Below are 13,235 nucleotides of genomic sequence, written 5' to 3'. Positions count from 1 at the left end.
CCTGATCACTTAAGTTGCTGTTAGAATACCCCAGATTTTCTTGTTTTTAAAATGAAGATTAATCAGTTGTTTTATGCAGTGTTTGCCAAATGCTGCATTTAGTTAATCAATTTAGGTTTATTAAGCTGAAAGATAATTGAGACTTTACCTGCATATACAGTCCTTTTTCTCCTGCTTTTCCAACATGAGCAGTCAAATCGTTCACCATAAATTTCCATTTTCTCTAAATCAAGTAAGTAGCTTTGCAAAAAGCTATCATATTAAACCTTGGTTTGAGGTTAGTTTATTATCCTGTTGTATTCCAAAACTGGTAGCCATAATTTCCTGATATGGCCAAAACAGGAAACCATGATCAATTAGAAGACCCAAATTTGATTCTTACCAAAAGGCTGTATCATGGTGAAAAACCTTATTCATATCTTGGCTTACTCAGCCAAGATATGTAGGCCAGTGAGTACAGTTATTGTGGTACCTTCTATACTAACAGTTGCTTTAGGCACCTTTCACTAATCTACATGGAGTAATAGCTTAATATGTATATAACTTAATTCTCCATTGCCCCTGTCTCTTGTTCATATGTTTTAAAGAGTGGGGGAAGGGGGTTGGGGGGTTGCATTTTATATCTAAAGTTCATATATGTGTCAAAATGTATTGGGTGATTCTTGGAAGCCTGACCAGTATTCAAAAGAGCATATATCTCTAGGTGTGGTTACTTCTCGGCTCAGAGTCCACTCAGATTACCGTTTCATTTACAGATTAAAGTTATAAAGGTTACTCTCCCTGTTGTGATATATTTCTCACATACATGTGTCAGAGCAAGACTATTTTGCTCATTAACTTGGTGTGCACAAAGAAATTCATTACAGTCCTTGAATTACATCAACAACATATCAGCTAGTGCATGAAGTTGCATTTTTATCCTCAATGTACAATTCTTTCCTATTAAACTCAGATGGGTTCAGCTGTTTGGGTTGTTTTGCTTATCACCATTGTGCCCTGTTTCCTGAACCGGTGGTTTTTTTCTGTGTATATTTATAGCTGGCTGCAAGGTTCGAGTGCAAGGCGATTGGACAGCAGAGCGTCTCTTTGAGATTCCAGATGAAGAGCAATGTTTGGCCTTTCTTGCTGAAGTGTTGAGAGTTCAGAAAGGTAAATACTACCCCCAATCTTGTTTTTTATGCCTGACACTGGAGGTGCCAAGTGCCTTACATGGGAATTTCTGTCTTACTTTTTTGCAGTCCCACCAAAAGTTTCTTTCCCTGATCATGGGGACCATGTCTCCTGGCATCAAGTGAAAGGGCTCCCGAGGCCTGCTGAGTCCCTCTCTGCAGGTACAGGTCCACATCTATCTGATGCATCTTTTCCTATTTAGCTATTGCTTAGCAAACACTTTGAATTTTGAAATTGTTGCCACCAGCAGTCTCAGGCAGAGATCTTATTGCTTTCCCAGGTCTCTTTCAGAACATGAGTAAATCCAAAGGATGTTGTCATTTGAACTGGGAGTGGCATTAGGGATGTTTCCCTAATTCTTTCCCCTATGTCTTCCCAGAAGGTTCTGGATTCTTAAGTTCAGATTTTCTTGTTTCAGGGACTCTAGGATTTGAAGATAACTTCAATGCCATGAGTTTGGAGAAGAAAAGAAACCTGCAGAATCAGCAAATGAGTGCCCACCGGGAGCCTCCGCCACCCCCTCTGCCACCAAATAGGCCGTAAGTCACCTTGGAGATGTTCCACCTGCCATCTTACCTCCCTAATTGCAAGGGCTAGTTACATTCTGCTCTCTCTCTCTCTCTTTTCTTTTTAGGGGATTCCGTGAGAAGGAAAGCATCAACAAGGACCAGCCTAAAGTAAGCAACACAATGCGGATGCTCTTTGTGCCTTCTACACATACGCAGTCTGGGCAGAGGGAGGGCCTCATCAAGCACGCTATTGCCAAGAGAGAAAAGGAGTATGTCAACATCCAGAATTTCAGGTGAGAGCCTTGTGAAAGTGCCACAGTTGCGACTTGGAAGAGATCACAAGGGCCATTCTATCCAACCCCCCATGCAGAAAGGCACATGAAAAAACTCCGGAACAGATGGCCATCCAGCCTCTGTTTAGAAACCTCGAAAAAAATAAGTCTCCACTGTATTCCGTTCTGCCTCTGGTCAGGCCCCACCGGAATATTGTGTCCAGTTCTGGGCACCACAATCAAAAAGACATTGATAAACTGGAGCGGTCCAAAGGAGGGCAACCTAAAATGATTAAGGTCTGGAAACCTTGCCCTAATAGGAACGACTCAGCAGGGAGCTGGGATGTTTAGCCTGGAGAAGAGAAGGTGTAATAGGTGATAATGATAGCCCTTTTTTAAATATTGAAAGGATGTCATATTGGAGGGAGCAAGCTTTTTATGCTGCTCCAGAAACAGACCGCAGAACAATGGATCAAGCTACAGGAAAAGAGATTCACATCAACATTAGGAAGAACTTCCTGACAGTAAGGGCTTTGTTTCGACAGTGGAACAAACTCCCATTGGAGTGTAGTGGAGTCACCTCCTTCCTTGGAGGTCTTTAAGCAGAGTCCTAGATGGCCTCTATGGGGATGCTTTTGATTGGATTTTCCCGCATGGTAAAAAGAAAAAAGAAGGGGTGCAAGGGGTTGACTGGATGCCCTAGTGGTCCTCCCTTCCAACCGATGATGCTATACTCTGAGGCAGTGTATTTCACTGTAACACCCTTACTACTGTCTTGACAGTTTTCCTAATATTGAGTGGAGTACTCCTGTCCTGTAAGTTTGAATCCATTGCTCGCATCATGTGTCAGCTTCCTGGCCTGGAGGGGTGAAAAAGCTGACCAATCTCCATAAGGCTAGCGCAAGAAAGAAAGAGTGTAATGTTTATTTTATGTACAGTGTACCCGGGATACCGAATGTGCCGCCTTCCCAAATTTCCGGGTTACGAAAAAAAATCCCTTTAAAAAACTGTTCCGGGTTAAGAAGGGTAAGTTCGGGTTACGAAAATTTTGTGGTGCTGTTCGGTGCATTTCGCACGAGAACGCGGCTTTTCCCCATGACGCCGATGGCTTTTTCCGTTTTTCGCCTTACGAAGATTTTCCGGGTTACAAAGCGCGGCGGAACGAAGAATTTACCGTAACACGGGGGACCCATGTATTGTATATTTATGAGTTTTATTGCTATAACCGCCCAATTCCTTGTGATGGGGGGGCTTAAATAAATCCAATTATCATGCATCATTCCTCTTTAATGGAGCAGCAATAAACAAGCTTATTCATCCTCAATTGACACCTCCCCTTCAAATATGTAAACTAACCTTCTGTTTTTCCGGCTAGACAAACCGAGCTCCCTAAGTCACTCCTCAAGGGCATGATTTCAACCTTCAATCATTCACCATTTGATTGTCCCTCTTGACATGCTCCAAAATTCTATACAGACTGTACTGGCTTGTCTTCCTCTGTGAGCCGAGTTTGTGGGGACTTTGTGTGTTGTGCCTCTTTACCTGTGAAGAACCGTCTGCAAATTGCAGATTTTGTTGTGGGAACATGGAATGTGAAGGGCCAGTCCTCCGGATAGTGGATTGGAACCTGGCTGAAACGTGACCCTGAGGCCTCCAGACATCTATTGCATTGGGTAAGACACTTTCCCATCATCTTCGTTCCCCAATGAGCTGCTGGTGGTTTAAATGAAGATCCTGATGTCAAGATTTTGGCTCGATACTTAACTTTATACTTGAAACAAAAAGAAGAAAACCTCCCTGCATTTGTGTCGTAATATCTTTGTCTTACCAAGGAAGCAACATTCTGTTATAACTGTGGCAGTGGAACCTACTCCTGTTGTTGTTGTTTTTGGGGGGGATCTAATGCTCTAACTAATATTATCTGGTTTTATCTTGTTTGATTTAAATGTTATATTTAAACACATCCAAAGCACTATGTGGAAATGAATTGTATTTGTAATAATGTCTGTAATATATAAATACAATATTTTTAATAATATAAAAAAATAGCATATATGTCTCTTAAAGGTAAAAGACCCTTACATTTAATAAAAAAAATGACTACTACTTGAAAGAGCACAATTTTGTTAGGACACATATGTAAAGAGAGCTGTACCTGATATATTTTATATTAACAGTTTATTTTGCTTAGTAAGTAACTAATTCTTTCAACTTCACTCACTCATTCATCATCTGAACTAGTTATTAATGCTATTTCCAGTTGTGAAAAATCTAATTCATTACAACTAGCTGAACATTCTGTTTCATTACAGGATTAATTGCAGTACAACAGCCCAGAGAACTATGGATAAATGTGTGTGAGGGAGTGTGTGTGTGAAAAAATTTCAGAACATTTTTCTGGTTGTGTGGATAGCCAGAAGCCTAAGTGACAGACCACTTGCTAGAAAATGATGTTCAGTGCATGACAAATTCTGGCTTTAGGTTCCAGGAACTGGACCTGAGTACCGAGGCTTTTTTCTACTTTGAGTCAACAAAGGAGCAAGAGTGGCTGATGGCAGTGGAGAAGGCTCTGCATTCCAAAGCCAAGTACAAGAAAGTAAGTCCAATTCCCCCCTCCCTGCCACCTTTTTCATCCGTAAATAACATAGCCAGGCTTTTGACCAGAGTAGGCAGCAATCCTGGTATCTTGCATTTTGCAGGTGCAGCTGGTGCGTCTGGTTGGCATGATGTTGCTTGTCTTTGCCAGGAAAGAACATTATGGTTATATTAAGGATGTAATGCTAGAGACAGTAGGCACAGGCATCATGGGGAAGATGGTAAGTTAAACCATGACAACCATGGTCTTTTTCTTGTTATCTCCTCGAACCAGATTTCATCTTTCTTTCCTGCTTATTTGCTAACATTTGTTTTGTCCTTGGCATCTGCAGGGTAACAAAGGTGGTGTGGCCATGAGGTTTGTCTTCCACAATACCAGCTTCTGCATTGTCAACTCCCATCTAGCTGCCCATGTAGAAGACTTTGAGCGGCGAAACCAAGATTACAAGGACATCTGTGCCCGGATGAGCTTCCTGCCTCCTGACCAGGGTCTGCCACAACTGACAATCATGAAACATGAGTGCGTCTCAAGAGTGTGAAAATGGGAGGGTTGTAGGGAGCCTTGTTAAGTTGGTGCTTGGTAGACTATCCCAGCCTGGTGCCCTCCAGCTGTTTGGGATGACAGTTCTAAGCTTCTTGACCATTTGGCATGCTGGCCAAGATGGCTAGGAGTTGTAGTCCAAAACATCTAGGTTAGGCTAAATGTTGGTGTCCACTATCTGGAAGGACAAACTGTAGCCTTGTGTGTGGAGCCTCATTGGTGAGGTTTTTATTAGAGCCGTTCTACACATTTCAGATGATGTGCCTTCAGCATTATGGTCTCTTGCTTTGGTCTAAAAGCAGTGGAATTAGAAATGTTTGTGGGAGGCAACTAGAATGCTGGCATTTGTTCTTTATGTTTATCTGTTTATTCTTTCCTAACTTATTTTTTAAAAAATGATATACAATTTGAAAGATTTAAAACCATACAAAAATGCACTAAAAGCAACAGAAATAAAGACACTGGTTAAAAGCCAGAAGGAGAGAGAGGGGGAGGAAGAGAGCAACCTTGAGAATATAAAAAGATATTTGCCTGACAACAGAATGAGATCACAAGGAGAACACTGAGGAGGCCTTTGCTCTGGTAGCAAGTCTCCAAACCATCACATTTCCAGACAGGACAGATTGCTGAGGATTTTAGTACAGGGTTGTAGCACCTATGCTCCTCTTGATGTTGGAGTAAAATTTCCATCATTTTGTTCCAATTTGGGCCTGATGAGAGATAATAAGCAGTGTAGTTCATCAACACTTGAAGGCTTACAGGTTCCCCTTCCTGTTTTATTGCATGGACAAAAACATACAGAGAGAGGTGGCTGTTCAAATACACCTATCCTAAGCCTGGAAGGGCTTTAAATAGTTACAACTGATGCACTGAATCAGGAGCCAGAACAATTGAAACGCCTCCTCCTGCTACTCTTTAACTTTATTTATACCCATAACTTTTCCCCAACACTGGGGCTTAAGCCAGTTTATAAATTAAAATAATTGCAGTATAGTTAAAAACATACAGAAGATCAACATTAAAATAGAATTAAACTATTAACAATAGTAAAACAAAAGAGGGGGGAACTACAGATAAAAACAGTACAGATTAAAATACTACAGCACCTTGGAAGTCCTATCCAAAAAATCTTTGGTTCTGAAAATCTGTTGGGGGGAAAAACGTCTCTGCCTGCTGATGAAAGAGCAGCAAGGAAGAATCGATTCCAGCTCCTTAGGGAGGGAGTTCAGAACTAAGGGGCAGCCCCTGAGAAGACCATATCTCATGTCCCCGCCAACTGTACCTGTGTAGGTGATGGGACAGAAATAAGGGCCTCTCCCAAGGGTCATATGTCCTCAGAGCCTCACATAGGGAGATATGTATATGATGACAATGTTTAGTTCCAAATTGTAATCTTACTTAATTCTGCAGACATAACAACCAGCCCTTTCCTCCTGAGTGTGCCTGATACTAGCTGTTGTTTCCCTGTTCTTTCCTGTTTCCTTTAGTGTTGTCATCTGGTTGGGAGATTTGAACTATAGGCTTTGCCTTCCTGATGCCAATGAAGTGAAAACTCTGATCAGTAAAAATGAGCTTCAGAAACTGCTGACATATGACCAGGTGAGAGAGGCAGCCCTGTATTTCTTTGTGATTGAGAATATTCCTGCATTTGGGAGATCCCACCCTAGGCTGGCCAAGTACCACCTTCATCCAGTTATTTAGTAAGGCCTTGGCTAACATGGAATGATTGAGATACCTGCAAAGACTTCTGAAGGCTCCCATGTGGACACACTTAATCTAAAATAAGTCCTGGAACTACAGATATATGTGCATAGTATCATACTACAATTATTTGGTTATCAGGAATTTCCAGTTTCCAGAACAGTAAACACTTCTAACTTTTGCAGTTCAGAAATTCTGCATTACCTGCATGTGTGTTGTGCTTTTGTTTTTCCACCACCTATTTCTTAAGCACTGCTATTGTCATCAAAACCATCAGCTTGTTATGAAAAACAGACCAGGCTGTTGTGAGTCTGTTTGATAATATAGCACTGGTCAAAAAAGCCTCTATCTCCATTGTCAGAAAAAAGAAATGAAATATAGGGCTGAATACAGACATTCCTAACCTTGCTGCAGCCTTGCGAATTGAAAATCTCTGCCTCCTCCAGGTTTTTTAAGAAAATCGGTGAGGCACTGCAGAGCACAGGATAGACAGTTAAACATGGGTCAGAAACGGGATGGTTAGGTAAGGAAGAGAGGTTAGGTAGAGTAGAATGAGAGAAAAAGAGATCAGGGAGAATTTTGTTAGTTTCAGGATGGGCTGTTATTGAAAAAATGTATGGATTGGTAATAAATAAGATTCTTATTATTATTTGTTGTTAACTGCCATCAAGTTGACTTTGAATTATGGCAACCCTGTGATCTTGTCTGATCCTGGAAGCTAGGCAGGGTCAGCCCTGGTTAGTACTTGGATGGGAAACTGCCAACAAATTCCAGGTGTAGGCTACAATATATTTCAGAGAAAGGAACTGGTAAAACCATGTCTGAGTATTCCTTGACTAAGAAAACCCTATGAAATTTGTGGGGTCACCATAAGTCAACAGGTGACTTGAAGGCACATAGACACATGAATGGGAGACCTCCAAGTCACCCTGTCATCAGCATCCCTGCTCAGGTCTTGCAGCCTCAGGGCTGCGGCCTCCATGACTGAGCCTATCCATCCACAATGCAGCCTTCCTCTTTTTCTACTGCCTTCCACCTTGCTAAGCATTACTGTCTTTTCTAGTGACTCATGTCTTGTCACTATATGTCCAAAGTATGATAGTCTCAGTTTCATCATCTTGGCTTCTAGGGGGAGTTCAGGCTTAATTTGCTCTTGGACCTATTTATTTGTCTTTTTAGCAGTCCACAGTATCCATACAGTTCTTCTTCAACACCACATTTCAGATGAGTTGATTTTCTTCCCATCAGCATTTTTCATTGTCCAGCTTTCACAGCTTTACATATAAATTTGTTATATGATGACATGGACAGTCCTAGCTTTTGTATTCAATGATATATCTTTACACTTCAGGAACTTGTCTAGTTCCTCCATAGCTGCCTGTAGTCTCCAGTCTGATTAATGACTTAGCCAAGTTCTGGAAAATCTTGAACTATTTCAGTGTCTTCACTGTCTACAGTCATGTAAATCATTTGTGGTCATTTTGTTGTTGCTGTTGTTGTGGTCATGTTAAGCTGTAAACCTTCCTTTGCACTTTCCTCCTTGACTTTCTTCAGTAACCATAGTTGTTGCTATTTTCCATTAGTACTATGATGTTATCTGCATATCTTAAATTTTGATGTCCCTTCCTCCAGTTTTCATACTTCTTTTCTCAGAGCCTAATCCATCTTAGCATATAATATGTTCAGTGTACAGGTTAAACATATAGTGATAAAATGCAACTTTGCCTGACCCCCTTGCCAGAAACAGCTATTCTGTTTCTTCATTTTCTGTCCTGATAGTGGCCTCTTGTCCTGAGTACACATTACACATTAGAATAATCAAATGTTGTAATATACTGATTTCTTTAAGAGCAACCCATAGTTGTTCATGATCTGCACAAAGATTTTGCTACAATGTATAAAGCACAAGGTGATTGTCTTCTGATATTCTTCGGTGCATTCCAATGTATGTCTGCAGTATGATTTCTCATGCCACTTCCTCTTCTGAAGCCAGCTTGGGACTTCTTGCATTTCTCACTCTGTATATGATAAAAATGTAGAATTATGAACATTACTTTGTTTGTGTGGGAGTTAAATACGATGGTCCAGGGGCTGCTGCAGTCCTTGGTGTTCCTAGGATGTATTTTCAGCATTTCCAGTCTCTGGGCCATTCTTTTGTTTTCCATATTTGTTGTCAGAATTTGAGTGAATTCTGTCTCTATTGCTTGCTCTATTGGTATGCCATCCATTCAAAGTTATTTATTTCTTCTAAATGCTTTGAATTCAGCTTCCAGCTCACTTTCTAAAATTGTAGGGGTGTTCTTGAAATACTTGAAAGAAAATTCTTGAAATAAAAAAATTACTTTTTATTTCTTCTTGATCTTGCAGTGTGTTCTCCTGCCAGTCATAGAGCATCCTCATTCTTGGTTTAAATTTCCCTTTGATTTCTGAGATCTTGTGGGAAAGGTTGCTTGTTCTACATTTTTTTGCTGCTGGCTTCTATTTCTCTGTGTTGGTCGTTACAGTAATTCTCTTTGTTGCTATCATTCTAACACCTTTGTGGCATTTTACCTGGTCAGGCTGCAGCACAGGTAGCTTGAGTGGTTTGGAATTCCTATGTGCCTGTACAACACGATACAGCTACCAACCTAGGGTACTCACAGTGGTAGCTGTGAATGAACACTAAAGCATGGGGAATTTAATTAATTAATTTTTTACTACAACTGCCAGAATCTCCTAACCTGCATGGCAAATGGCTATGGTGGATAGGTGTTCTAGAAATTGTGCTTCAAAATAGTTTTCTTTATCTCTTTGCAACCTAGAGGCTGAGGGAATTCTACTTCCCTGTTGATGGGCTGTTGTTTTTTGCCTCTAGCTAAATATTCAGCGTGCTCAAAAGACAGCTTTTGCTGATTTTACAGAAGGAGAGATCAAGTTCATCCCCACATATAAATTTGATTCGAAAACAGATCGCTGGGATTCCAGGTAAGCATCTATCCAATAGTTCAGTCTTGTTAATAAACCCATGAAGAATCCTAACCTGTAAATTTCTTTACTAGTCTGCTTCCAAGCAGCTGGAGGAGGAAGGACCAGAATTAGTGGGCTTCCCTTCATCTGCATCCTGTGCAGAATGCAAGTGGACGGGTGGAGAAGGAGTAAAGGAAACCATCTTTCCCCCACCAGCTTGCTTGCCTACATGGTGTTCTTTGTTGCCTGTTTTGAGTTGTAAAATATAAGGCTGTGATCTGTCCCTGTACAGCTTCTGTAGTAACACTTTACCTACTTTTCAGGCCATATTTTTTCCACACCTGCCTTAGAACCAGGATAACCAAGTTATGATAGCTGTATAAGTAATCTCCAGTTTTTTCTTCTTAGCCCCTCTCCTTTTGTGGTATATAATCAGTGTTGTAGTTTAGTGAGAATAACAGCAGGAAATGATCTATGTCTGACTGGGAATCTTATTTATGACAAAGGGAGTTGTGAGCTGGATTAGAACTTTTTTTCTCTCAAGATGAGTTGGCCTGGCTAAAACAGTCAATGACATCAAAACATCTGAGGAACATCAGTAGCTCCTTTGACCTACCTTGAGCTATAAACCAATGAGGAACCAGATGGAATCACAGACAATAGAACATGAATGCATTCTGCTCCTTCTGAAAGTCTTTCTATGGTCCACAGTGAAATGTTAGGTTTCCTGAAGGCTATAATATCAAGAAGGCAATGTCTAAGAGAGACAATGGGACCATCACTTTGAAAACAAGCAAAAATCTGAAGTAGAGTATGTGCTTGAATACAGGTTCATACTTGTGTCTCTCCAGTTTAAAAAAGGGTTCAACTAGCACGGCAGGAAACCTTTAGTCCTCAGATGTTTTGGACTACAAATGTTATAATCCCTCAACAATTGGTGTGGGCTGAAGCTCCTGCAAATTAAGGGCCAAAACATCTAGAGGGCCAAAAACGCTCCACCCTTGGTATAATGATATGAAAGTGGAGAGCTTCAGACACTCAGCATATTTATTTATTAATTAAAATATTTCTATTCTCAGGGTAGCTTATGATAAAATCATCTCTCAGGAAAAGCAGGCTATAAATAAACAGTTTTTTATTATTATTATCTTAGAACAATAAATAAATTACAAAAAAATTAAAGCTTAAAAATGTATTAAATAAAACAAACAGTTTAAAACTGGTTAAAACAATCTTGAATAATATAACTATAAAAAATGTGCAGCCTGCATAAAATTAGTTCGGCCCAAAGACTTTAAAAAAACCAGGTTTTAACTTGGCACCAAAATGATGCTAACATTGGCACCAATCAGGCTTCCAAAGGAGTGGTATGCTAGAACCAGGGTTTCCATTGCAGAAAAGGCCCTGAAAAGTAGGAATTACCAAGGCTAGGTAAGTTGAAAATCTACACTTGTAGAGTTGTCTGTGTTCTGAACAGGCTCAGATCATGAGGCAAATACAGTAGTCTGAATCTCACCTAGATCAGCCTTTTCCAACCTAGTGAAAAAAGCCTACCTGGGTGTAATGACAAAGATTTTTCCAGCGAATTGGAACTCCTATGTGTCTCTACTTCAACTTCCGGAAGTCCCCAAACAGCATGGTGACTAGGCATGCTGGCTGTAGGACTCTGGATATTTTAGTCCAAATAACTTTTCAATGCTAAAACATGTTAAAGAAAGAGACCATGCACCACAAATCAAGTTTTGTGGTGCAATCTGAAATGACACATCCACTCTCTTCTTGCAGTGGGAAATGCCGAGTACCAGCATGGTGTGATCGAATCCTTTGGAGGGGAACTGGCATCAATCAGCTCCACTATCGCAGCCACATGGAACTAAAAACAAGTGACCACAAGCCTGTCAGCTCACTCTTCCTCATTGGGGTAATTGTCTTTGCAACTGGGACAATTGCCCATTTTTTTAAAATTTAGTTCTTTGTTATTTATTTTTGTTTGTTTATTTTATTTATTTATTTATTATTAATTGAATTAGCCACCTAGAATTTCAGCTTTGGAGAAAAGGTGGGATATAGGTGGTGATGATGATGATGATGATGATATTTTGTATCATGCATTTCTCATACAAATGAGACTGCAGTTAAATGAGATCAACTATTAAAACAGAATTATAGTACATTAAAAGCCCATCCTTAAGTAAAATATAGCACCCGTCTAGTATAGTCCTCAACTGATGGTCAGTTGCACAGAGCCCTCCAGTGGGAAGATGGCTTTGCCTGCTGACTGAAGAACAGTAGGGTGGTGCAATTGCCTATCCTTCCTTAATAGTGAGTCCCAGAGCTGGCAGTCAGCCACTAAGAACTGTAAAAGAAGGGCCATTAAGAATTTCTTGTTATTTTATGGCATCTCCTTACAGTTGGGTAGGACTCTCTCTTAGGGAGATTGGCCAGACAAAACAACCACACTTTTTTCTACAGTGTTCCTCAGCACAATTCCCTATACAAGGGATGAGGCTTGGCTTGATTTACCTATATATGTTCGTTTAGGTTTCTGACCATATACCATTCCTTTTGGCAAGACAAGCTACATTAAATGGACTGAATTGTACCCTAGGAACTGGATCCCACACATGCTAGGCAGTACCCAGAAAACTCAGAGTTACTTGCTTCCTTCAGAGCTAGGAGATGGGAGTCAAGAGGCATCTTGCCCCTTGATAAATTGTTGAGTTGTGGGGTTTTGTTGTTGTTGTTGTTGTTTTTCAGTAAAGTGTGTGGTCTTTTTTCTTCATAGGTGAAGGTGGTAGATGACCGGCGGTATCGGAAAGTGTTTGAAGATATTGTCCGGATGATGGATAGGATGGAGAATGATTTTCTTCCGTCACTGGAGTTGAGCAGGAGGGAGGTAAGAGGAACTGGATCACCTCCCCTAAAAAGAGACAGCACCAGATATACCAGATTTCCTCACAAGGAAACAAAGAACCTAAGTGCTGGTGTTTTGAATCCTTCAGATTCCCTAGTGGAGGGCACAGAAATGTTTCCTTGCTAGTTGCTGAAAGCTTCTATCTCCTCCCCCCTCCAATTTTGATTTGCAGTTTACATTTGAGAATGTGAAGTTTCGGCAGCTACGGAAGGAGAAGTTTCAGATCACAAACAATGGACAGGTGACCTGCCATTTCTCCTTCATCCCCAAGCTCAACGACAGCCAGTACTGTAAGCCATGGCTTCGCGCTGAGCCCTTTGAGGGCTACTTAGAGCCAAGTGAGTCTCTGGAAAACCACTGGGATTGTTATTTTGCTTTTATTTTTATATTTTTTAACTTTGAATTATGCTGGAAATACAATATTACTTAAAAAGAGTACCTTACAAAGTTTCCTTTAGGACCCACATTAATAGAATAAAAAAGAGGTCTTCCAGACATCTACATCCACATTGTTCATAGCTTAATATTCAGCAGTAGACTGTAAAAAAGCTTTGGACTTGTCACAGTGGGAAAAATCTTGGAAAGTA

At 40.5% G+C, this 13,235-nt stretch overlaps 1 protein-coding gene across 1 annotated transcript in view; it reads left to right on the top strand.

Annotated features, from left to right (window-relative positions):
• Positions 1-13,235, top strand: part of LOC121936340 (inositol polyphosphate 5-phosphatase OCRL-like) — a 37,293-nt gene that overhangs the window by 14,390 nt on the left and 9,668 nt on the right. Inside the window, 14 exon segments of the mRNA XM_042478510.1 lie at positions 1,039-1,149; positions 1,239-1,331; positions 1,589-1,709; positions 1,805-1,983; positions 3,521-3,558; positions 3,560-3,624; positions 4,433-4,547; positions 4,651-4,767; positions 4,879-5,066; positions 6,575-6,686; positions 9,643-9,752; positions 11,520-11,655; positions 12,520-12,630; positions 12,821-12,986. Of these exon segments, the coding sequence (XP_042334444.1) occupies positions 1,039-1,149; positions 1,239-1,331; positions 1,589-1,709; positions 1,805-1,983; positions 3,521-3,558; positions 3,560-3,624; positions 4,433-4,547; positions 4,651-4,767; positions 4,879-5,066; positions 6,575-6,686; positions 9,643-9,752; positions 11,520-11,655; positions 12,520-12,630; positions 12,821-12,986 (1,662 nt within the window).

This window comes from Sceloporus undulatus, chromosome 7 (genome assembly GCF_019175285.1).
Source record: "Sceloporus undulatus isolate JIND9_A2432 ecotype Alabama chromosome 7, SceUnd_v1.1, whole genome shotgun sequence".
NCBI lineage: Eukaryota > Metazoa > Chordata > Lepidosauria > Squamata > Phrynosomatidae > Sceloporus > Sceloporus undulatus.
Note: the sequence above shows the minus strand (reverse complement) of the source record. Positions and strands in the feature narration are given on the sequence as shown.